This window comes from Apteryx mantelli, chromosome 3 (genome assembly GCF_036417845.1).
Source record: "Apteryx mantelli isolate bAptMan1 chromosome 3, bAptMan1.hap1, whole genome shotgun sequence".
NCBI classification, from domain to species: domain Eukaryota; kingdom Metazoa; phylum Chordata; class Aves; order Apterygiformes; family Apterygidae; genus Apteryx; species Apteryx mantelli.
In genome coordinates, this window is record NC_089980.1 from 13,785,213 (window position 1) to 13,810,727 (window position 25,515).

Below are 25,515 nucleotides of genomic sequence, written 5' to 3' on the forward strand. Positions count from 1 at the left end.
CCCCTAGGATAAACGCGTAGGCAGGACTCGCTTTAGTGCGACCCATCTGTCCAGCAGCCTCCCATCAGCTGCCCCTCCATGTGATTCCCGGGGCTCCCTGTGCAGTTAGGAGTGCGGGTCCTTCATTAAATCTGACTTGTTTAACCCTTTGCATCTCTTAAATGGCTCTGTGTGCCAATATCTGACCTTCCTTTCTCACCTTACGGTCACAGCCTGCCTCTCCAGGGAGAAGCAGCTTAACTGAAGTTAAGGACTACAGTATCTAATACTTGTACAGAAACCTTCCAAAAGGCCTTGAATTAGAGCAGTGTGCTTGTTACATTACATCATCCTTGCTGTATCTTCCTTTCATATTTTACTTGCCAAATATGCTAACCAAGGCACCAGTCCAGGCCCTCTGATGGTGATGATGTCCAGCCTCTCTGATAATTAGAACATGATCTGATGTTGGAGCTAGGTTGATTTACTAGCTAACTGGTGTGGAAAAAGGTGTTCCACATGCGTCGTGTGTGCTGCTTGATGTCTTTGAGCCTGTACTGGTGTTTGTCTGGCCCTTTAATGAGCTGATTCAGGGAGCTAAACTGGTAGAAGATAGCTTTAAAACAATTTTTAAACTAAGTGTATTTCTTGAGTAATGCTAGTTTTCCACTAGTCTGGCCTCTGAACAAACTTGTGACTGGATGCTATGAGCGCCAGTGCCATCTTGGTGAAAGGGTTGGAATGGAAACCAGGGGCTGCCCCCTTTGGTTGCGGGTTGTTGTGAGATAAGCTTAGCTTTTGTCAAAGGGGTCCTTGGAGAATGTTACAGTTGTGTCCTGTGTAGTATGGTTGGGGTTTTTGTGTTCGTCTCCTGGAAGGCATGTTTTCCAGGAATAGCTGTCTCTTCCAGTCCGGTGGCTCAATGAAGTGTCAGAACTTGGCAGTTTTGTTCTTATCTTCAAGACTTGTTCGGCTGCTTCCCTGATTGAAGGAGATCTGTGTTCTAGGCAGTGTTTGTGTGGTTTGTGCATGCCCGGTGCCTGCCTCCTTGAGATAAATGCTTTCCTTTAAGTCCCCAGAACACACTGAATTTAGGGAATACAATGGACTACTACCCTTGAACAGTTTCTTGGACTTTTTCTGCTGAAAAACAGTAACTAGCATATGTGTTAATTTTTGTCGGAGTATAAACTTAAAATATCTTTCTACTCCAAATTATTTCATCTTCCTATGTAATGATTAAAAAAGCTATTAAATTTTGAGCAGAAAGTGTAATCTTCCAATAAAAATACATGTAGTTATGTAGAAAAGCATAATTTAAGCCAAAAAAGAACATTAGGGAATTGGATAGTTTATGCTTTTAAAGGATCAAGAATATGACTTTGTTCACTGGATGGAAGTCCTTAAAAGCCTGCAGGGTTGCTGTGACATTTGAAAATTAGTTGATCCTTTCTTATTGTCTGTTGCTGAGCTACAGTCACCATTTTTTCAGTGGAGAAGCTTTGGAGCTGAATGCCAATTTTCATCTGCAAGCGGCCTCAGGGCCAGGCTGATGGTAGCACAGCACGCAAGTAGTAACCGGACAGCCAAATTCTATCGATGCAGCAAGATAGCGAATACTACAGCTTTGGAATGAGAAGTCTAAGAGCAATGTTCACCACAAAGAGTTGTAACAGTAGGCTTCCCTTAGTGGTTTGGCAGGCAGTTATAATATCATAGCTGCTGGCACTGTAAACCTGTTTCTGTACTATTTTGGGGACTTCCGTATCTTACTTGTGAATTACTGCAGCGCTTCATCAAAGTTTGTGGGGGGGTTTTGTTGAGCTTTAAAATATTAGGACAGCGCAATGATGTCAGACAAAGGCCAGGACTGGTTAATAACTCTTTTCCAGTGGCTGACAGTGATACTTCTTTTGTTAATAAGTGGTTTTTTGGCATAGCATGGATTGATCCAAGTTAGGAATGAAGAAGAGATTCATTTGTCATTGGAACTACCTGTAGAGCTGCTCCTCTCTAGTGTGCATCTAACAGCTGAAAGTCTAGACATATTTTTTCCAGATTTCATGAGAACACAAATACAAAACTGAACAGAACCGTTCCCTTTTAATCCTGTTGCTCAGGCCTGAAATGAAAAAAAAAAGTCTAATTTTGGTCAAGTCTTAGAAATCTTGTTTATAATAGTGGGTAAGAAACCATTGTGGAAATGTAACATCTTGAACATAAAGCATTCTTCTTGGTGAACTTGACAGCTTTTTTATACTCTTCATAGTATGTGTTTTGTCTGCATGAGTCAGTTGACTGTCCTGTTGAAGAAATAATTAAAACCAGATTTTGGCTTCATGAGGTTGAATAGCAAAGTATTTTCATATTCTAAAACTCTTCAAACAGGACAAGGGTTTTCATGTCATAGAAGGGCTTAATCCATAGCATGCGAAGATTTGATTGTTGTGTCAAAGCTAAATTGACGTAGACTACTATTGGTAATGTTAACCTAGTTCATGACTCCAGGTCCTCTCTGTGTGTTTTCCTTGAAATCAGATGTATTGTACAAAATGATTGTGGGCATATGTATCAAAAGTCACTTGGAAATCCATTGCTTTAAGGTCTTCAGTGATTGATAGGTTTAATAGGGTGGGGATTGATGTTGATGATTAGGTGGCAAGATGGAACTTCAAGCCAGTATAGTTTACTATAAAACTCTTATTTTTTTTTGTGTGTGTGGTGAAGCTTAAAACTCTCAAGTCACTTTAAAATATTTTGTAGCAGAAATAGACAAAATGAGTGATTTAAATACAGTCCTTGTTCCCAGCTGATGTAATGTTAATTGGGGGGGTGGTGGGGGGGAACAACCCAAGTTTAGAAAGGGTTTCTGTAAACCATAGCAGCCTCGTAAAAGCACAGTAGTCCAAACCCAAGTGAAACAAACTACATGGATGAATGGAGTTTTACTAAGGTTTTTTCTTGTAATGTTGTGCAGGCAAAACTTGGCTAAGATGAGGCATGGTATTTAGCTTTTAAATGCTATGCATTTAAATTCCCTATGTTAAAGTGAATTGGCTAAATAAAGCTTCAGAGATACTCCAGTTTACCTGCACTGTAGGCATTTTACCAAAGCTTTCCTGCAATTTCAACTAAATGGTATTAAAACTAGAGTTATGCTTAGAAAGCTTTATTTGTTTTCGAAGTATGCTTTATTGAGAAGCATTAGTCAAAAAGGTGGTAAAGGGCTCGTTTCTCGTATTGTGTCCTGCCACTGTAAACATCATTTAGCTGAAACAGTAAGAATATATTTGTCAACTATGGAATTGTTAGGTATGACCTGGAAATGCGTAATGGGTAGAAATACGTTTCACTGAGGGAGCTCCACAGCAGCATTTGTAAGCACCTTTCAAACTACCTGTCAGTGCCTGGACAGTGCTAGATGCCATCTCTGCGTGTTCAGCCTAATAGTGTTCCGCTGTGCTACCAATGCAGTGTTTCTCACTATTTCCTGCAGCCTTGAGGAAGCCGATAGACTGATTGGGGGTAGATCACTGCCAGTATAAATGCAAGAACTTAATCTAGTCCTTAGAATGTTTCCTTTGTTTTATTGAAATAGCTGAAGCCTAGTATCATCTTGTGTATTTGAAGCGTCCTCCTGAAGAACTGATAAATAGGTATATTTTTCCCAAGTAGCCCACAAGTCAAGAGTGGTATACATTTACACATGCACATATTCCTGAGAGGTGCTTCTTTTTAAACACATGTGAAGAATCTGAATTCAAAAGTATTTATTACTACATTCATGACATCTGACCTGGTTGAAAATAAATTCTCAACTCTTCTGCAGGTATAAAAAAGTATGTTGTCGGCCTAATTATCAAGACCTCATCTGACCCAACATGTGTAGAAGTAAGTGAATTCTCTTCAGGGGAGGAAGAGAGAGGGGAATATTACTCATAACCTGACTCTCCTTTTCTCTTCTCCAGAAAGAGAAAGTGTATATTGGGAAACTGAATATGATTCTTGTTCAGGTAAGCTGAGTTCATCAAGTTTTTAATTTTGTCTTAAAGTTGAATACAGTGAACAGGATATGTGATTTTACACAAGTAGGTGGAAAGAAAGTGTACTTATCCTTTGGATGTTTCAATTTTCAGATACTGAAACAGGAATGGCCAAAGCACTGGCCAACTTTTATAAGCGATATTGTGGGAGCAAGCAGGACAAGTGAAAGCCTTTGTCAGAACAATATGGTGATCCTTAAGCTATTGAGTGAAGAAGTGTTTGACTTTTCCAGTGGCCAGATAACTCAAGTAAAAGCTAAGCATTTGAAAGACAGGCAAGTATATGTATTTAATGCTTAATAAATAGGTTACACTTTGCGCTTGCTGCTGAATAGTTGCCCTCTGAGGTTTTGACCTGCAGTTACCAAATTTTATTTTTGAGGCTAAGTGGAATATTATTTTCTCTTTAAAGCAGTATTGTTAAGTGATACCAAACTTACTTTGTACAAAGGTATTTTTACATCTTTGCAAGTAGCATCCATTGACAGATGGTCCTACCCTTTGAACAGAGCATTGAGCATTGCCTGTGTTTCCAAGCCAGAATTTGCAGACACCGATTTAGGGCACTTCAACAAATGTGTTTTTCCTCTCAAAACTGGTAATTGTGAAATGCTTCTATGGACCTAGGTCTCCAGAACCTATTCTGTGACTATAGATACTTTGCTGATTAAAGTGGATGGGATTGTTTGTGGAATGTGATAATGCTTAATTTTTAATTTCTGTGTTTTTTACAGTATGTGCAATGAATTCTCTCAGATATTTCAACTGTGTCAATTTGTGATGGTAAGTCTGATTTTCTTTCCACTGAGTTTTTGTAACTATTTCTCTCCCCCGTCATGCCTAGTAATGTCTTATTAATGAACATCAATGGTCCTGTTACAGGAAAACTCCCAAAATGCTCCCTTAGTCCATGCAACTTTGGAAACTTTGCTACGATTTCTGAACTGGATTCCTCTGGGATATATATTTGAGACCAAGTTAATCAGCACACTAATATACAAGGTACTCGCGTAAAAATTGACAGTTCTTAAATTTAGTAGTTACTAAAGCTTAACATACAACACTCTTGTAATATGCTTAATTTTTCTTTTCTTGATAGTTCTTAAATGTTCCCATGTTTCGAAACGTCTCTTTGAAGTGCCTCACAGAGATTGCCGGTGTCAGTGTCAGCCAATATGAGGAACAGTTTGTAACACTTTTTACATTGACCATGATGCAGTTAAAACAGGTAATGTTTTTAGAACAGGTAATGTTTTTAATCTTTTTCTTTTGACTTTCATATAGGGAAATCAACTTTTATAGAACCTAGATCAATTTACAAATTCATATTCAATATAGAGGTCTTGATGGGGAAATGCTCTATGTACTTCGTTGTGTCATTTAATCATATTTATGGCTTGATCAAAACACGTTAAGTGTGTTATCTGTGGCTCGAGGTTATAGCTGTATTTCTGCTAGATTAATTTGTTTGGATTAATTCAAGAGAATTCTTGAGGGTTTGGGATCTCTGGGGAAAACAGAAATGCAACAAAATGTAATATATGACTTGTAAGACCTAGTTCAGTTTGAAAGTGATTGAAGCTTTTTCCAAGGGTTTTGACAATGCCACAGACAGCAGTATTCCTAATGACGTGATGCTGTGGTCTCCATGAGCAGTTCAGTACCTGAGTTTGTAGTTTTTTCTCAATGTGTTCGTAGCTTACGTGGACAGTTACAAGGTTTTATTGACAGGTTGATCTTCCGCATACAGCTGCTACATCATGCCTGTTCGGTCTCTTCCTAAGCCTCGTATAGGACAGATTCTTTGTCAGTCTCCAATATCTGGAAGGGCGTATAATTGACATGAAAACTCAGAAGACTTCTGAAGTCTCTTCTGAGTAACCTTAAATGTCGTTACTTTTGCAGGAATTACCTATAGACCTAAACCGTTCCTGCTGACTTGAAGGCAAGTTGGCTTGCTGTGAGACAATTCACGCTATTAAAAGCAATTCATTTTAATTCTTTGTCACTGGTATGTTTGAGAATATACATTGTTTCAGCATAAAAATGCCACCTTCAGATGTGTGGCTTGTTTGTAAATTAGAAGGTAATTTTGACTTCCAGCACTTCTATTTTGAAGGTTATGATAATACCATGTTTTGTTTTGTTTTTCCTCAGATGATGATATGTAGTATAACTTTCACTAAATACAATATCCTTACTAGATAAAAAGAACTTCTCTTGCATTTCTAAGCAGCTTGGATTATACAGCTTACTCTTCTGGTGTAGGGTGAGAACTATGTAAGGAGAAAAAGATCTGAAATTTTGTGCTGTTTCGTGCAAACTCTTTTTACTGTAATGAAATAACTGATAGATTTACTGGAGGATACAAACCTTTGTAATCTAGTTCTGTTTTAGTTGAGGTTCTTGGTTAGTCATCTCTAACTAGCAGCCTTATCCTTTGATTTCAGTTTTTATTGTAAAATTTTAAAGTGTTGTACGTGACAAATTAGTTTCTCCTAGTTTTTCTGTTGAAATAAAATGTGGCATTTATGATGAAATGCAATATTGTCACTTCCCAACCTGAAGGGAAAGTAAGGTCATCTTAAATGTATCTAAAATAATACTATGAAAGTAAGTATACTTGTTGCTGAGAGGCGTAATTCTTCAAAATAGAAAATGAACCATTTTTTTTATTACAGATCAGATCCACAAAACTACCTAGGCTGTCGCTACACAAATTGTTTTACTACTGTTTTTTGGCAGTGAAGTGTGAAGACTTGGCTCAAGCTCATCTAAATGAGCAAAGAATGTGCTTGATTCCCACTTGGTTGGATAGAAGGGTAGAATATGTTTCTTTGAGATCCTTCTTCCTTGGTTTTGTCCAGTTTTGCTGTTTTGATTATAGTGAACTGTGATTTGAATTCCTCTAGCAGAAATCCTGCTCTCTGAATTCTAAGTGCAAAAGGTGCAGGAGTTCAGCTGTGCTACCAGTGTTTTATTCTTTGCCTCTTTTGGACTGTTTTCTGTTTTGAAACATTGGCTAATAACAGGAACTATGACTTTTTTTTTCTTTCTTTCTTTAAGTCATGTTAATTACCACAGAGATAAGCCTTCTTAAAGGTAGTTTTTCTTTTGAGGATGTAACAGCAGAGTATAAGCAGACACTGGTTTGAAAACTTTCTTAATTGCTTTAAGCTAGCACTTCAGAAAAGACGCTCTGTCATAAGATGAAAAATAGTTCTTACAGAACATATCCTGATACGCTGGGGTTACGTGTTAGAGTATCTGTCTTTGACTCCTCTGGAGCAGCAGCAGAAATTCCGGGGATTAGCAGTTTCCACCAGTTGCTTCTGAAGTCAACGGCTGGTTAGCAAGCAGCGTTTACAAGGTGTGCTAGGCAGGTGAGGTACTGCTGTTACTCAGCGCACGTTGTTCAGGCTGTGAGGTGTTTGTACTGAAGTCCCCTCCCCTATTTTGAGGGGAGGGAACTAGAAGATGATCCTTCTCATCCATTTTAGTGGAAGATATTCTCATGCCCAGGTTGTTGATTTTGAGCATTTGTTAACAATAAGTCATGCTGATTCTGCTTTTAGTGTTTAATTTCCTTTCCCCCCCACTCCTCTGTTTGCAGTGTTTCTTCACCTTTTAGGTACTCCAGAACTGCATGATAGGCATACTTCTACTTAAGTCGTGCCTCCCCCTTCCCTCCCCGCCCCCATACAGGTTTCAAGTAGACCTATAAGATTTTTATCTAGTTAGAATAAATCTAATGTTAGTTTTGCACGTACCAAACTCATCTTACGGATTAGGTGGCTGATCACTACTTTCTCAGTTTCTGCAGATGATGGTCTTGATTCTAAATGGTAATACATCTAGCCTAAGTTTTCTTAAAACATCAGCTGAATGCCAAATTGGCTCTTTGGCATAATTTGCAGCTTGTGGGTTTTTAGCATTGCATAATTGTTGTATCTAAATTTGACCAGAACTGTTGTATTTATTACCAAAACCTGATTTTTATCTCTTAGCTTTGTAAAACAGTGTTAGAGAGCACAAGCATGCACATGCACAGAGAGAGAGAGAGAGATCTGGCAGCAGTGAAAACATTAAACTTTCTACTCTGTTCTGTGAGTTAATAGTGTTGATTTTTAAGGAATATAACTTGCTACTCAATGCCAGTGTTGAAAATGTTTGATTTGTATAATGAAAGAATTTAAAAGCCGGGGCATCTCACAGGAGGTATTGCAGAGATTACTGAATTAAGAGATACAAGATTACTGAAAAGCATTTCTATCTTTTGGGGGAAATCTTCCTTGAAATTCCTAAATATTGTGGCGGACATCTTTCACGGTTGTTCTAACATTATGACGGTGTAATGTTTTGAGACTTAATGCTGTTAGGCACAGCTAAAACATTTTTAGAGCAATGCTGCCTGATGCGCGGTGAAAGATGTTTTTGATAGGGTGTATACCTTCCTTGTTGCCAGCTGCTCTTTTATGAGGGATGGAAAAGGGCTGTTTAGTTCATTCGAACTGTTTGTAGCTGTTTACATTTTTGCCTTGCAGTCCATCTCAGGAACAAATGTTCCCTGTAGGAAGAAGGGGATACAATGAAGAGCAATAATCCTTTTTTCCAAAAGAGTAAAATATTTGTTAATACGCAGTAGTGCTACATCTGTATAAAACAAGAAATTGTTGATTATGTCCATATTCTTTTTCTTAGATGCTTCCTTTAAATACCAATATTCGACTTGCATACTCAAATGGAAAAGATGATGAACAGAACTTCATTCAGAACCTCAGTTTGTTTCTCTGCACGTTCCTCAAGGAACATGGTCAACTTATAGAAAAGAGATTAAATCTGAGGGAAACATTAATGGAGGTAAGTTATTCAGTTTATCCAGTTAAAAAATATAACCAGTATGTTCTAGTACTCATATCTCTCAAAGGATGTTACTGATACAATCTTTAGATCACTGTGCTTAATAGTGGTTAGAAGACAAAAAAACTGTTTCCTTCCTGCACAAAATAAATCACACGAATACAAGAAAGCTTTAAAAATTTTTGTTTTCTGGCATATTTTAATGGCATTTTATTCCCAGTGGTCTTGTGCTAATAAAACGTCTGAAGACCATAGGTCTGTTTTTTTCCCTTTCTTCTTCTAAGAGACACTGTATATTCTTTTTCCTTGGCTCTTTATGTATGGTATATTGTTTTTACCTCTCGTATAGAGAAGGTGTTGCTATGACTTTTGTCACTTGTAAAGTGAGCTGCTTCATACGCAACCTTTATTCCACATCCAAACCTGGTTTCTAGGATACAGCACATACAGGAATTCAGTGCTTCTGTCCTGGTATAGCTTCATGCCTAACACGCCACTTCCCAAAGTTTAACTGAAAGGTTTTAAATGAAATCCTTGAAGTCAATATTCTGTTTCTATATAATGCAGACAATGTATGCCAGGAACACTTAACAATTTGGCAGAGCTCCGCCATTACTTACTGTGCTCCCTTTATTGTAGTATTACTGGTCTTGCAGGAGGACCTACAGACCTTGGTTATCTGTTACCTTGTAAGATTTACAGTTTTCCTCCTTTTCTGCTTGTTCCCGTCTTTTCTTGGTGACTGCAGTGTTCTTTTCAAAGAATGCAGAGCAGGTTTACTGTCAAAAATACCAGGATCTGTGGTAATAAAAGTAAGGGAAATTCAGCTAGGAATGGAGGGATGGGAAGACTTAAATTCTAGATGACTACTAAACACTGAAGTTACCACCCCATACTGTAGTGGGACTGTATCACGAGACTAGGGTTTTTTTGTGTATGTGTGTGGGGTTGTTTGTTTTTAAACTGTGAATAAAACTTTTGCTGAGGGTCAGCTGTTGTGCGGTGGCTTTTTGCTAGCTCCTTCCCAGTTGTGAGCTCCAAGGGGATGAAACTGGCTCCGCAGCCCCTTGAAGCACCGTTTCTTGTGCCCCAAATTCAAGCCCTTTGCAGGTGTGGAGTGAACAGTGTGAGGAGCTGCCCTGAGACAGGCAGAAAAATAATCAGTTTAAACCTGGTTTCACTGGGAGGGGGAAGTACATCTTGTAGGTGGAGTGGTTCTAGTATAATAAATGTCCATCTGAATTCTGGTTCATTTTCCAGCTAGTATTCTTAATGTTTCTTCTAGAGGTAGTCTTCTATAAAAGCATGTATCCTAAGTTATTTGCAAATAGCAAGTTGTACCTCATTTAGGAGATGGACTAAGAGTACCATTTAGTTTACTTAGTTTAAAAAGCTGTCAATGATTCCTGAATAATTTCCTAAATCAAAAGGAATAAGCTTTTCCTAAATAACTGAACCAGGGGAGCACAGCTCAAGTTTCAGCTTCTGTTAGAGGCTGTGTCATGAAGACCTGTGTGAACAGCTGAAGTAGTTTTGTGTCCTATGCAATTGCCTGTAAACTAGGGTGCAGTTTTTAGGTCTTGCCTCCTGTGTTGTCGGACATAACTACGTTAAATTCTTCTTAAAGATGGGCATCTACGAAACTTAGTTCTGAATGTCTTTGGGTAACGTGTGCAATGTTGAAATGCTTCACAAAGTTCTTTAGCTGGTTTAAAAATGTTAAAAAAATTCACTTTTCTAATTTGCAGTGTAGTAGAACTTTTGAAGGTAGTTGCGCAGCTAACCTATTCTTTCCTGCACTATGGATGTAGCCGACTTTCTGGAATTGTTCCCCTGATTGCTGGGAGCCGTGTACACTGAGGTGAAGAAACTTGCCTAAGTTACTGCAAGTGTATTTAACAAGAAAATCTAACGAGTATACGGCACTAGGGTTAGGTTGTTTTGAATGCCTCTCTTGACATTATAGATGTGGGTGTTGAGTCAGCTGCTTACAGTCTAATCTAAAATGTTTTGAATCACTGTAGTATCTGGCCTCTGAAAGCGTGTTTAGATTTCATTGTTTCCATCTGTTTTGTTCCCTGGTGGGCTACTGGCTCGGTATTTTTCACCAGGGGATAGAAGAAATAAGCTAGGCTTAAAATGTTAGATTACGTAGTTAGGACTTCTCTGGTGGGTATTTTGGCCTTCACCTTTCAGTCTTCATGTTGGCTGTTTTATCAGTCAAGTTGAAAATGTTTTGGTAATGTCTTCCGCTGAATGCAAGCGAGCAATGTGGTTTTGACATTTGTCTTCAGTTCTTCAGGATATGAGGATCCAAAACAAAGCATCAATAAGTCTTGAGAATACCAGTCACTGAAACTAGCTGTCAAGGGGTTTTTGAGACTACAAAGCAAAACACCTTGAGAAAGCTCCAGAGGCTGTGATTTTGAATATTTAAAAATGGGCTGATTTGGGTATCGCTTTTTTCAGAGGTTTTTAGCCTATTTTAGTTCTAAAATTTGGCACATACTTTCAAAACAATAGTAATCGATATGGTGCTTTGTTTCTGACCAGCTCCACTGGTCAGAACTCTGACTTGTAAGTAATGTTACTGCAGTGTTAATGCCTTGTGTTCCTACGTTTTATGCTAATTCACCATTTTATCAGTATTTGGATAACAGAACTTGAAGCAATATAGTCTTATCTTCAGAAATGATTACTAATCAGTTATGTAAATTGCACTTTCTAGGCTCTTCATTATATGTTGTTGGTATCAGAAGTTGAAGAAACTGAAATATTCAAGATTTGTCTTGAATATTGGAATCATTTAGCTGCTGAGCTGTATAGGGAAAGTCCGTTTTCAACGTCTGCTTCTCCATTGCTTTCGGGAAGTCAACACTTTGATGTTCCTCCGAGGAGACAGCTTTATTTGCCTGTACTGTCCAAGGTAATCCATGCTTAAGTAAAGGTCTTGTGAAGCTTTAGATACTGTTCTTGAGTTCAGACATCTTTCTTCATGTAAGGGGAAATTTCAGAAAATTTGTCCTGCTTTGAGTAGTTGTTAGTTGCTTCAACTCTAGTCATTAAATATGCTGCAATTGCCAAAATACTTTTCTGATTAATACTTCTAGACTAGGCTGAAGATGGGGACAGTGTTAGATGATATGAGTATTAAAATGATGTCATAGGTTTTTTTTAGATACTGATTAAGAAAATGACTGATGTAAAAACAGCGGAAGATCTGTATTAAACAATTTCTTTAAACAGACTTGCTGGGTTTTTTTGTTCCATGGTAGCACTGCAAGAACTTACTTTTAGCCTTGTGACAGAACAACTGTATAGGATTTGCTTAGTAGGCTTACTAAATCATACTAATAGTTTCCCTGTTACTTGGTTTGCACCTTGGTGGTGTTTGTCTGTATTTCCTTATGAAAATGCAGCTGTTTTCTGGTTAGAGAAGGAGGCAAACTCAAACTTATTTATTTTATTTTATTTTTTTTACGGTGGTGGAGTTGATTTTCTGCTCAAGAATGAGTTTTCTCATCTGACTAAATTTGGCATAGTATTAAACAAAAAAGGTTTTTAATGAATCCAGTTATACAAGAGAGGTGGTTAAACCTGTTAAAGGCCAGTGTGTTACAGCCGGAAGGAAAAAAAATGTCTGTATAGGTAAAGTAGTTGTTACAAGGCCCTTAATATATATGCATTTTGAAGTTCTAGAAGGTATACTTAATCTTCTCCACCCCCTGCACCTCCTAACTCTTTGATCACTTGGTCATGTAGAGACGGAAGTCAGCAGGCGCTGGTCTTCATGGCTTTTTAGTTAGCCTGTCCCTTTACTTCACCTCCGACTTGCTGTTGATGAACTGGAGCTAGACTCCCGAAGTGCTGAGAACGCCTGGCACAGGACAGAAGGCCTGGCCAGAGGGCTCTAGAACCTGTGGAGCTGCGTGCGTGTTTTCTTGTTACAGCTTTATTAAATTTCAACCTTTCCTTGTAAAATACAGGTCCGATTGTTAATGGTTAGCCGTATGGCTAAACCAGAAGAAGTGCTCGTTGTGGAAAATGATCAAGGAGAAGTAGTGCGAGAATTCATGAAGGATACGGATTCCATAAACCTGTATAAAAACATGAGAGAAACATTGGGTAAGCTGCACTAGCAACACTCCTAGTTGAAATATCACTGTGCAGACCAAGCACTCACTGAGCTTCAGAAAGGTTATCCAAAGTTATTGCTGAAGTGTTAAAATGACCTCACTTGAAAATCTGTGCAAAAGCTGTTATATAACATGTAGAAAAAAGTAGAAGTTGTGAGTACACTGAAGAATACCACAACTGGTATTTCCATGATACTTAAAGTAGCACACTAGTTTATTTTTAGTGTAAGTTGGTATTAGTGTGTGTGTATGCATTTCCGTTATCTTTTGAAGTCTCATGTTCAGCTGTGGCTATTTTGTCAGTGAATCGATGGTCTCTGCGTATTGTGGTGATAACTGAATTTTTTTGAGGCAAGAGATAAGTTTACAAGCCGTAGCTGCAACTTGGACTGTCATGTGTCTAAGCATTAGGCTCAGAACATCAGATCTTTAAGGATTTTTTTATTAAATGCAAATGCTGTAAGGGAGCGTTGTGTTTAATAACAGGTTTATGAATGAGGAATTAAAAAAAAAACACAGTTCTGTGACATAGGAAGTAAAAACATTAAATGTTTGTGGGTTTTTTAATTCTCATCACTGTACTAGTGGCACTGTAAGTGCAGTTAGCAGTAGATCTATTGTTCTAATATCTTTCTGTGGGACTTAAAAGGCTTATTTTTTTTTATACTAAAATTACTACTGCATGTCCTCGGCCATAGTCATAGTTCCAGAAACAGGATTGTTTATACAAAAATAAAGATGTAGTTATCAAGTGTTTGATTTCTAGTGTAACGTTACTGTTTACAATATACTATTTTAATGGAAGATTCACTTTTAAATAAAAAAAATACAGGAGTGCAGTGGAAGTTATGATGGATTTTACAGTGCCACAGAATGCTGAATTGGGTCTTAAATTGCTTCTGACTCACTGGGATTTAGAATTTTATATTAGACTAATCCTATTAGGGGCTGATGCAAGTGTCTGTCTCAGTTGTGATACCTGAATCTTCCCATCTAGACTTGTTTAGGGGAGAACCTTCTCTATGTTAATGGTGAGTCATTACAACCAGCAGACTTAATGACAGCTCAGTGAAGAACAGAGGAAAATTATTGACTTCTTACATGCAGTATAATGTCCCCAATAGCTAGCCATTCCTCTGTTTAACCTATAGGTCATGGTTATGAACTCCTTTGGTTAATAACTTAACGTAATAACTTTACTGATCTGACTGGTACACGAGACACAACGTAAGTTGGTTCAGACTTTTCATAAAGCTTGTGTGTAGGGTTTGCCTGAGGTCCTTTGGGACAGATTTAACATGGATTCTCCATAAAATTTATTCGCTATCTTTAAAGCACAGTTTTAAGAGATCTGCTTTTTAACTCATTCTGTCATAAGCTCAGGAAAAATGCACTGCACTTATAACAGAATTTGATTGTCTTTTTCTTATAAGAACTTAACCTTATCTATAGAGTTGTGATCCAGGTTGTTGCTTAAAGATATGCATGTTTAATGTTAATTGTCTTTCAGTTTATCTTACACATTTGGATTATGCGGATACAGAACGAATAATGACAGAAAAACTTCACAATCAAGTGAATGGAACGGAATGGTCATGGAAAAATTTGAATACCCTGTGTTGGGCTATAGGCTCAATCAGTGGAGCAATGCATGAAGAAGATGAAAAAAGATTTCTTGTTACAGTAATTAAGGTATCATGGTGCAAAACTAATAATCTAATCTAAAAAGATTGATGTATTTACTGATGTTTGAAATTAAATGTAAGCAAGCAGTCCTAAATAGGAGTTTTAATTCAAAGTAGATACTGATCTTATTGCTTCTTATTTCCTTTAGTTGATGTAGAATCTATATATGGATATATGGATCAACTAGTTGTTCGATACTTAAGAGTGTGAGGCCTATTGAATTCTCCCTTACAAAAATTTTAGGTATATCTAAAATGCAGATTCCACAGTGGGCTTTCCTGGTTTGTTTGAAACCCACATATTGCATCACCCCAGTATTAACCCACCCTTTTTCATTGACATTGAACTGGATATGGCAGCCACTTCCCTTTAATTTAACTGATAGTAGTATTTTATAGTTGCTCTTGTAATGCTTTTAATTGAACCGGATAAACTTGGGGAGGAAGCTAAAAATATGGTGTTTTGTAGGATCTCCTGGGACTCTGTGAACAAAAGCGAGGAAAAGATAATAAAGCCATTATTGCATCAAATATAATGTATATAGTAGGTCAGTACCCACGGTTTTTGAGAGCTCACTGGAAATTTTTGAAGACAGTAGTCAACAAGCTGTTTGAATTTATGCATGGTAATTATCTCTTTTTCACTTGTTTTCATTTCAAAAAACAAATGCTGATGCTCATACATACACATATATAGAAAACATACACTGCAGTAACTGACTTGATTTAATTTAGAAACCCATGATGGCGTCCAGGATATGGCTTGCGATACCTTCATAAAAATAGCACAAAAATGCCGCCGACATTTTGTTCAGGTTCAAGTGGGAGAGGTCATGCCGTTTATCGATGAAATCCTAAACAATATTAATACAATCATCTGTGATCTTCAGCCACAACAGGTACGTTTAATTCAGGGATGTGGGTAATATGTAGTAGTTCCTGAAGACCAATAAAAATACTCTGTAATGGAGTGTTACTGGCAGTGGTCTAAGACCTGAATTGTATTCTTTATTTTTTGATAGTTGGTATGGCACAAATAGCATGATCAGGTTGCATTACAGAGATTTTAATTGGCTTACCTCCAAGGAGAATTAAAGTGAGTTTAATTGGAGCTCTGACTTCTGAAATACATTTTTACAACTAAATAATTCAAGATACTGAATCTAATTTTGTGGTTCTGATTTGGGATAGAAGAGTAGCCTACTGTAATGGCGTACAGCTCTTGTAGGTGCAAGAAAAAAAAGCAAAGGGCCTACCTCTAGGGAGGTAGTGAGAGTAGCGTGCACATAGGACATGCACTGATCATGTGTTACAGTAAAGCTTTGGGCAGAGTGGGTCTGGTATCTGGAAAAAGATACTTAAAGGAGTGATTGGTATCCAGTCCACAGTTTAAATGTCCTTCATAATATTCAGTTGTAACTTGTGTACGGGTCTTAAGTCAGCCTAAAGTTCTGTAAAAGAATTAAATGGAGCTGTATCCCAGGAAAAATTAAATGGCATATACCTGAGCTTCCTCACTTTGGGATATGGTGCTTTTTTGTAGGATGCAAAATGAAGAAAGACTCTAGGATAGGATATAGTTGGTTTGAAGGGAAGGGGATCGAGTCTTGTTTTGTACATGAGGGAAGGAAGGAAAGAACTGAAAGACTTTATAAAGTTAAGTGAGGGGAAGAGGGTATATAGACAGTGAAACTCCATTTTCAGCCTTCACTATGTGTTGGTTTTAAAACACTGTGAACTCTTTTTCCTTATTCCTTTTTAACCTGTTTGACTCCTTGTTCCGATTAGGTGCATACATTCTATGAAGCGGTAGGATACATGATCGGGGCACAGACAGACCAGACTGTACAGGAGCATCTGATAGAAAAATATATGTTGCTCCCTAATCAAGTATGGGACAGCATAATTCAACAGGCAACAAAAGTAAGCCCATAAAATTTAAATGTGTTCTGCGTTCAGATAAATTGGCTAAAGGTTTCTTCCATCCCCAGGTTCATTTTTCACATGGCATGGCGTTAGGTGTACGTACACCACAGTAGACTTCGTTAAACAGCGCTCAAAATGGTGACTGACATGATAGTAAGAATGTCGTTTCGAGAGAGGAGTCTTACATGACAAAATACTGGTTTTAATCTGGTTTGAAGGACTGTTTTTTACGTTATTTCAAGGAATATGCTTCTTTGTGGAAAAGGGAATTTATGAGAATGGCTACTTCAGAGGGGAAAAAGTTTCTCCACAACTCCCCTTTACCTGCCTCACAGGTGGGGTTTCTTTCTAAATAACAAAAAACATGAAATACTAAAAGTGCTTTCTTCTTTCTTTCTTCTTTCTCTTCAATCATACTCTTAAAGTACATTTTTATTCCTATTTTCATTTCTCCTTTTCAGTCTTTTCAAACATTTTATTAAAGTACAACAGTCTTGCAATCTACAAGAGGTGGATCCCTTTGGACTTAACCAGTTATCCTGAAATTTCAACAAAATTGAGTTACTTTTCTCACTGTGACTTCGCTGTTAAACCAAGAACATGCCTTTCCTTTGGACTCTGTCCCTTCACCTTCTTAATCTCAATCCTCATGTGTTGTGGTTTCCCCCCTTGCCCCCCCCCTTTACACTAGAATAATGTTTGTACTACTCCTGCAAAAATGCTTTTGCAGGAGAGCAAAATAAAGGCAATTCAAGATTCACCCTGATTCTCAAGTTTAAGGTAGAGTAGCAAGTGCCATGAACTGAAAACCAGTATTATTATATAAACTTTATCTTTTAGTGATACATTCTTTAGCAAACTACGTAATGGAAATTATTTCAAGTACCGTTTTTTTTTTTTTTTATTAAAAGCGAAAGGGCGGTTTTATTCACTAAACAAAATGAACTCATTATTTTTCAACAGAATGTTGATATCTTAAAGGATCCTGAAACAGTTAAGCAGCTGGGTAGCATTCTGAAAACAAACGTAAGAGCATGTAAAGCAGTTGGCCACCCCTTTGTGATTCAGCTTGGAAGAATTTATTTAGATATGCTGAATGTGTACAAGTGCCTAAGTGAAAATATTTCTGCAGCTATCCAGGCTAATGGTAAGAATTTTTCTTGTTTTCCTTGAAATTGGGGACTAACAGCGCATGTTACCAGGTCTCAAAGTATGTTACAGAGGCAGGCTAATTTTACTGTGCTCATTTTACTGTTTAGGCAAGTGGAGAGTGACTGTGAAGTGTTTGCTTAGGTTTTCTTGCTAACCAGATGTTCTCCTATTCAAATAAACTGCTCTGATTTTAGAGGAAAAACTACTATAAGCCAGAAAGTTTGGGAAAGATAAAAAACACAGTAGATATTTAGAAGAACTAATACCCAGCCTGTTGAGACAAAGTTCTAGCATATGTTCTTTTATCTTACTCTAATTTTCAATATGAAGAAGACTAACTTTGAATTTCTTTTTTTCAGAAGGTGTTAGTAGGGCTTTGGTATGGTACTGTGCTACTATAATAGCTTTATTATAAAAATGTAACTGTAGTGAGGATCCCTGAAAGTCATGATAAACCAGACTTGTAATCACTGACAAGAAATTATCACATAATTCTACTAGACAAATGAGGATACACTGTGTCTCAGTGGCATGTGCTGTTGTGGTAGTTCATGACCCAATCAAATGAGTCAGTCACTGAATTCTTCATCTGTGTTATGACCCGTTTTCTAACCAGTGCCAATCATGTTTGGAAATATGAATGTTAAATAAAACTTCTGTGTAACTGAACAGCTGGTTGACCTTGAAGTAGCTTCTCAAATAGAATTGAGAATAAAACTGGCTGTGAAATCAGTACCTTTTGACTCTGCAGCTCTAATGGCCAGAGCTTGTCCTTGTCTGGAACGATAAAGTTCAGAAAGCAGTTGCTAGGTCTGTAGTTCAGATGTGATACTATCTTGGCAACTGTGTGATTGTGCTCGTCTCAGAGTGTGTTTTCACAACTGCTTTTAGCTTGCCTGAGATCTCTCTAGTGCCAGGATGAGTAGTCCTGGCCTCTTTTCTGTGGCTGAACTTGTCCAGTGTTTCCCTTGTATGTGCCATAATGGTTGCATGGCTGTGCGGTTAATCAGATTTTATTGATAAGACTACACTGATTTGGGGGTAAGAAACTGAGCTAAGGACAAGACTTCTTAGTGGAAGGGTTCTTTCTGTCTTGGATTAAGTTGATCTTCTATAGAAAACCATATAGGTTGCTCTCCCCCCACCCCATCACTTAAGGAGAGTGAGATGTAAGCTTAGTCTAAGTAGTTAAGTGATTTCTTTACTTGCAAAGTAAGTTGTAGCTTTGTTCTTGAAGCTTTTTTAAGTAGGTGCTGTAGGCAGTAGTTCTGTAATGTTAAATGGCTTCTGGGAACTAGAATGGAGGTAGTTTTATCTGCACAATATGTCTTTAATATTCTTTGTCTTTTGGATATTTAAAAAGCATTCTCAGTCTTATACCAATTTAAGTTAACTTTTGGGTACTAAATACAAATTACATTAAAGGAAAATCACCTTACTTGGATTAACTGAAGCTTTAAAACTTAACAGGTGAAATGGTAACAAAACAGCCATTGATTAGAAGTATGAGAACTGTAAAAAGGGAAACCTTAAAACTAATTTCTGGCTGGGTGAGCAGGTCCAATGATCCGCAGATGGTAAGTAAATGTATCTTGTATAAATGATTCATTAATAAAGCAGAATTTGGGAGAAGTCTGGTCTTTGTTCTGTTGTTGACTAAATCGGATGGGTCACAGGAACTTGTTTCAGGAGGTCTGTGAAATATAAAAGAAGTGTGTTTATACTGTGGTAAGTCTGAGCTACGTTTGAGATGGTTTAGTTAGTTTGAGCTGAGAGTATTCTTAAGGGAAGCAAGGGGACTTAACTCTAGTGAAGCCACTGCTGGATGGTTCTGGGAATGAGGGGGTAGTTTATGGATGTGTAATGTATTTCAGCTTCCTTAGGAAAAATATTTCCTGTAACTAGACAATTAGCTTTGCTCTACACTCTTTGCTAGAGACTTTATTAAATAACTGCATTGTTATAACCATGGCTTGCTCTTTTAATTAGGTAGCTGAAAACTTTGTTCCTCCCTTGTTGGATGCAGTTCTCATTGACTACCAGAGAAATGTTCCAGCTGCTAGAGAACCCGAAGTACTTAGTACTATGGCTATCATTGTAAACAAGCTGGGCGGACACATTACTGCCGAAATACCTCAGATATTCGATGCTGTTTTTGAATGCACGTTAAATATGATCAATAAGGTATTTATATTTAAACTCTGGATAAAGCATCTCCTTAGTGACTCAAAACCAAAAAGAAGAAGAAGAAAAAAAACTGAGTGGAGTTTTATATTGAGGGCACTAGTCTTGGCTGTTGGTACATTACTTAAGTGAAAGATGCCATTCTATTCCAGTGAGGGGAAGCAAGATGTAGTTAACAGAGATTACTACAGGGCTTTTGTTTTGTAGAAATGAAGTGGGGATTCATGATTTCTTTCAGTGAGTATCATCTCCGTATGTAGTGTCTTGTAGACCATCTCCCCATCTCTCTGCAGTCAGAGAGCATTTGTGGCACATGTAGAAATTTCTCCTCAAACATTTGTTTTGAAGTCTGGCTGTCTAGCTGGACGTCTTAATTTGGTAGCCTTACACATTTCTTGGTTTTAGTTTTCAAATTAAGTCATTAATCCCTTCTTGTGGCGGGAACTTGGAATGGCGTGCTTCTGGAAGCAGAGTTGTACTTAGTCCCGCTTCAGTGTCAGGCTAACTGCTAAAATATCGTATTTATCAGTCCTTTCCTTGAGTATTTCCATGCTTAAATACCGTAGGTGTGCAGTTCTCATGCTACAGTCTGTAGTATGTATTTGCTTAATACTCAGGCAGTACCAGCCGAATTAGTGCCATTCGGCAATAAACCAGAAGTTGTTCCTCTGTTAAAAGTAACATAGGTTCTTAGCCGTGTTGAGACCATCTGTCTGCCTGAGTATCTGTGGAATGAGAAGCGATTAAGGTTTTATACTAACGAAACGTGGCTCAGCCAGTTGATGTTGAATTCTTTAGAAGATGGTCCTGCCAAGCTTTGGGGAAAAGTGGGGGGAAGAGTTTAGCTCTGCTAGAGAACTGTGTTCTTCACTTTTTATTTAAGGTCACTTAAACCTGGGGTCTTAAATGCTGTTCACATAACTTACTGAATCGGACTCCTCTTCACAGGAGATCTTGTGAAGGTATATTTCAGCTGTTCAGAAAACTTGACTTTTTTTTTTCCTCCCGCCTCTCCTTCTAGGACTTTGAAGAGTATCCTGAACACAGAACAAACTTTTTCTTACTACTCCAGGCTGTAAATTCGCATTGCTTCCCAGCATTCCTGGCTATTCCACCTGCACAGTTCAAACTAGTTCTGGATTCTATTATTTGGGCTTTCAAACATACAATGAGAAATGTTGCAGATACAGGTAAATGGGAGTTATAAGTGTTACTAAATATGCAGACTTCTTTGATCTAGCAGTATCAATTATATTTTTGATACTTTACTGCATCTTTCTTGCATCTTTCTTGCATCTCTTCCTTTAGTCAAGCTTCACTCTGTGATTGGAGTGCTCGTTCTGTATTGTATTAGCATAAGAATAACATTCTCCTGTCCCAGCTTCAAGTTGCCAACCAGCTATATATTACTGTGCTTAAAATATGTGGGTAGTGTTTCCCTGTTGCAGCTGCAAGAGAATGCTTCGTTTCTGCTCGTTTTCTTTTCCGTGTGAGTGTTGACTGTTTTCTGAAACTGACCTGATGCAGCAGCTCGCTGGTCCTAAAGCTGGTGTCCAGCTCTGCCCCTGTGGCGCCGCCTGCGGCGTTTCTCCCTACTTCAGTGAGACAGGTGCTCAGTAACTAGGGAAAAATCTGGCCGAATGATGAATGCTTGGGGCTGAAGTGCCAGTCTGATGGGAGGCAGCCTTGGTGTAAGAGGAGGGGGGAGCAGACCTTGGATTGTAAGGGGGGGGGATGGGACGGGACTGCGCTTCCTTTGGGCAGCAGCAAGTTGTTAAATTCAGGGGATCTAACTGAGCAGCTGAATGTATCGCTGCTTCCTTCAGCAGACTCGAGGAATTAAAAAGTCCTCCAGAATCTGAGTTTTAAAGGGAGGCTAGGAGAGGCTACGTACATGTCTTAAGTTCTGAAAATGTTGTAGCTTTTGGGCTTCTTTCATCATCTTGACTGTTGGTTTAAAAGGTGGTTGTGAGGCTGCCTGATTTTAAAAACAGACAGATGTTGCTACTTTTAAACAAGGTTTTTCTTTTTCTTTTTTTTTTAAGTGTTTGGAAAGGTTGGGGATAAAGATAAAAGTTTTATTTCAACTAGTAATTATATCTTCATGTAATTCTGAAAACTGACACATTTTTTCCCTTTTAAAAAGAGTGAATACGCTTTTGGTAGAGGGTTTCTCTCACTTTCCTTAACAGCAATAAAGTGATATGGTTTGTTTGTTCTGGTTCTGACATCAAGTAATGAAAACCGAATCTGAACTCCTTGTAAGCATGGGTAGAGCCCTCTGGTGGCTACTTGAGGAAATGCCTGGGAAAATCATGAGGTCTGTAAGGATCTAGCTTTCAGTGCCCCTCAATTTCTTGGGATATTTGTATCGCTTTGGAAAAGGCAAAAAGATGCTTAGAGGTTTTAATGTACTTTTGTTGGTCAACTTTGTTTTTATGCATGTTTTTCCAGGGCTTCAAATACTTTATACTCTATTACAAAATGTTGCGCAAGAAGAGGCTGCTGCCCAGAGTTTTTATCAGACATATTTCTGTGATATCCTTCAGCACATTTTCTCAGTTGTAACAGACACCTCACACACTGCTGGTAAGAATGTATATGTGTGAGCCAGTTGATGAAAACGTTCCTTTCAAACTTCAAAATAGTGTTGTACATTGGGTTCTAAGTAATAACTGCGTGTGTGTAACTCTGGTCTGTTCAGGTTTGACAATGCATGCATCAATCCTTGCATACATGTTCAACTTAGTAGAAGAGGGAAAAATAAGTACTCCATTAAACCCTGGGAATCCAGTGAACAACCAAATGTTTATTCAGGAGTATGTTGCTAATCTTCTCAAATCCGCTTTTCCTCATCTGCAAGAGTAAGTGTGCTGTGGTTCTTTAATACTTTTAAGTGGGTTCGTATGTGTTGAAATACTAACTGATGCGTTTACTTTTAGTGCCCAGGTTAAGCTGTTCGTAACTGGACTCTTCAGTTTAAACCAGGATATTCCTGCTTTCAAAGAACACCTAAGGGATTTCCTGGTACAAATTAAGGTATGTTGGTGTGCTTTTTCAAGAAAGGAAAATAATTGTTCAGCATAACAATAGTTGTTGGAAAGTAATTGGACAGTTTTCTGAATAGGAGATACAAGTCTACTGCTGTTTAAAATTGTAACAAAAGCTTACTTAAATACTCAAGAAGGTCTATGGATGAGAGGTCATTTAATCTATTTTAGTATGATTTAATTATATGAATTGGATTAACACCTCAGTTGTGCATATAATCCATAGTTTTAAGATGGCTGGAGAACTTACTCTAATGAGAGATACAGCAAGCTGATTTTTAAACTGGTCTTGTTTCAGTTCTGCTTGGGGTGTAGGCATGGTGTGAAACTTCCCAGAATAACGTTTGCATTTTTCCAAAGACGCTAGAATTCAAGATGACTGTAGAAAAAGCACTCATTAAAATAGTGTTAAGAATGTAATTGTCAGGTATTTTCAAAGTTTTTATGGTACTGCTTTAAATGATAGTATGACCCAAACGCTGGGTTACTAGAGCATCCCATCCTGTAATACATGGCGGAAGTCGTCTGTATTTTGCATTCCTTTATATTAATATTTTAAGAACAGAAAACAAGCCCGCAGTCCGACAGGAATATTCTTCTGGATTATGGAAGCTTGCTGTTCTGTTCTAAAGTATTTGACAATGAACTAACAATTTTGTGAATTATACAGGAATTTGCAGGTGAAGACACATCGGACTTATTCTTGGAGGAAAGAGAAACGGCCCTTCGGCAGGCTCAAGAGGAGAAACATAAACTTCAGATGTCTGTCCCTGGCATCCTTAATCCACATGAAATTCCTGAGGAGATGTGCGATTAAAAAAATAATAAAACAAGTTATGCAGTTTTCTTTCTGTACAGCTACTTTGTTGTGATAGAAGAAAACAGCACTTGGATATTTGTTGACCAAAATGATGCCAATTTGTAAATTAAAATGTCACCTAGTGGCCCTTTTTCTTATGTGTTTTTTGTATAAGAAATTTTCTGTGAAATATCCTTCCATTGTTTAAGCTTTTGTTTGGTCATCTTTATTTAGATTTGCATGAAGTTGAAAATTAAGGCATTTTCAAAATATTACTTCATGCCCATTTTGTGGCTAAGGGGAAAAGAGGCGAAACATAACTTGTAAAAGACTATATTGCAAAATTATACAATTTCCTGTAAGAGTATCAATTTTTAATTTGGGATCATTTTCTTTCTAGCCTGCCCTGCAGCCTAGGAGAAAAGGTAATGAGTAAAATGAATTAATTGTTAAGCAGAGGATTATAGTGCTGCATTTTTTTGAACAGTTAGCAGCTTTTTGGACTGAGTGGTAAGGCTAGGCTACATGTATTTGCAAGTTGTATGGCAAGTTTGCAGCAAGATCATGTGCATATCATCCCATTGTAAAGCAACTTCTAAAGAGTATGGGAACACAGTACAGTTAGTTATTTTTACACAGTTCTTTTGTTTTTGTGTGTGTGCTGTCGCTTTGTCGACAACAGCTTTTTGTTTTCCTCAATGAGGAGTGTTGCTCATTTGTGAGCCTTCATTAACTCGAAGTGAAATGGTTAAAATATTTATCCTGTTAGAATAGGCTGCATCTTTTTAACAACTCATAAAATAAAAAAAAAAAAACTCTGGCTTTTGAGATGACTTATACTAATTTACATTGTTTACCATGCTGTAGTGCTTAAAGAACACTACTTAAAAGCAAAATAAACTTGGTTTACATTTATTTTTCTTTCTTTGGCTTATTCTTTTATTGGATAAAAATGCTGTGATCATATTAAAGACTTGTATCCTGAAAATGTAGGAAAAGTCCCTTGACCTAGGTAATTGCTGCTTCTGGCTTGCCTAATCTCAAGGACTTTGGCTATGCTTGACATAAATTTTAACATGAATTAAGTTGGGTTCCATTTGGAAGTACAGTAGCTATTCTGACTTACCTCCATGAATAGATATTCCACAACAAATTATTATGAAATGCCAGGAATAAGGTACTGTTGCTCTATATATAGACACTTTGAAATAAATTGCAAAGAGGTATTGCACTGTATCTTGACTAACCAAGTGATGCTAATACATATAAATAACATAGGTAGACAAGATCTACAGTTATTTTTCTACCTAAAGTTTTGTATTTAAATGATTTCCAGAGACTTAAGAAGTACTGATACCAAAAGCAAACCGTATGAACACTAAGATTGTGTACAGTCTTGGCTTCCCCATTTTTGTAATGTTTCTCCTCTGTCTTCTAGCAGCTGATGGTTTTTATTTTCCACAGTTTCCATTTATTTGGTCTCTAATCCTAGGACTGTTCCTATGATGCAAAGTATAGCCATTCATGCAGAGCTGTAAAATAAGGTTAGACAGTTGGTGGTGTTTTATGTAAGTTTGGATACTGTAGTTTGTGCTGTACATTACTTTTGAAATAGAAGTGCATGAGTTAGCAGTGTTCATGTAGAACCTAGCTGTGACCAGGATGTTTCCACAGTCTTAAGTATTTGCCCCGTTCTGTTTC

General features: G+C 37.7%; 1 protein-coding gene across 4 annotated transcripts in view; it reads left to right on the forward strand.

Moving 5' to 3' along the window:
• Positions 1 to 24,729, forward strand: part of XPO1 (exportin 1) — a 41,690-nt gene extending 16,961 nt beyond the window's left edge. For 2 of the 4 annotated variants that reach the window (XM_067292714.1, XM_067292715.1), the window contains 21 exons: positions 3,809 to 3,870; positions 3,948 to 3,992; positions 4,116 to 4,297; positions 4,757 to 4,805; positions 4,905 to 5,024; positions 5,122 to 5,250; positions 8,724 to 8,882; positions 11,611 to 11,808; positions 12,869 to 13,007; positions 14,529 to 14,710; positions 15,173 to 15,329; positions 15,439 to 15,602; positions 16,492 to 16,626; positions 17,593 to 17,776; positions 19,252 to 19,358; positions 19,771 to 19,965; positions 20,987 to 21,155; positions 22,420 to 22,554; positions 22,670 to 22,829; positions 22,908 to 23,004; positions 23,686 to 24,729. In XM_067292714.1, coding sequence (XP_067148815.1) covers positions 3,809 to 3,870; positions 3,948 to 3,992; positions 4,116 to 4,297; positions 4,757 to 4,805; positions 4,905 to 5,024; positions 5,122 to 5,250; positions 8,724 to 8,882; positions 11,611 to 11,808; positions 12,869 to 13,007; positions 14,529 to 14,710; positions 15,173 to 15,329; positions 15,439 to 15,602; positions 16,492 to 16,626; positions 17,593 to 17,776; positions 19,252 to 19,358; positions 19,771 to 19,965; positions 20,987 to 21,155; positions 22,420 to 22,554; positions 22,670 to 22,829; positions 22,908 to 23,004; positions 23,686 to 23,832 — 2,915 coding nt within the window. In that variant the 3' untranslated portion in view covers positions 23,833 to 24,729. The remainder of the gene's footprint in view (positions 1 to 3,808; positions 3,871 to 3,947; positions 3,993 to 4,115; positions 4,298 to 4,756; positions 4,806 to 4,904; positions 5,025 to 5,121; positions 5,251 to 8,723; positions 8,883 to 11,610; positions 11,809 to 12,868; positions 13,008 to 14,528; positions 14,711 to 15,172; positions 15,330 to 15,438; positions 15,603 to 16,491; positions 16,627 to 17,592; positions 17,777 to 19,251; positions 19,359 to 19,770; positions 19,966 to 20,986; positions 21,156 to 22,419; positions 22,555 to 22,669; positions 22,830 to 22,907; positions 23,005 to 23,685) is intronic. The other 2 variants (XM_067292716.1, XR_010883642.1) reach the window with 2 other exon arrangements.
• Positions 24,730 to 25,515: the final 786 nt, after the last annotated feature.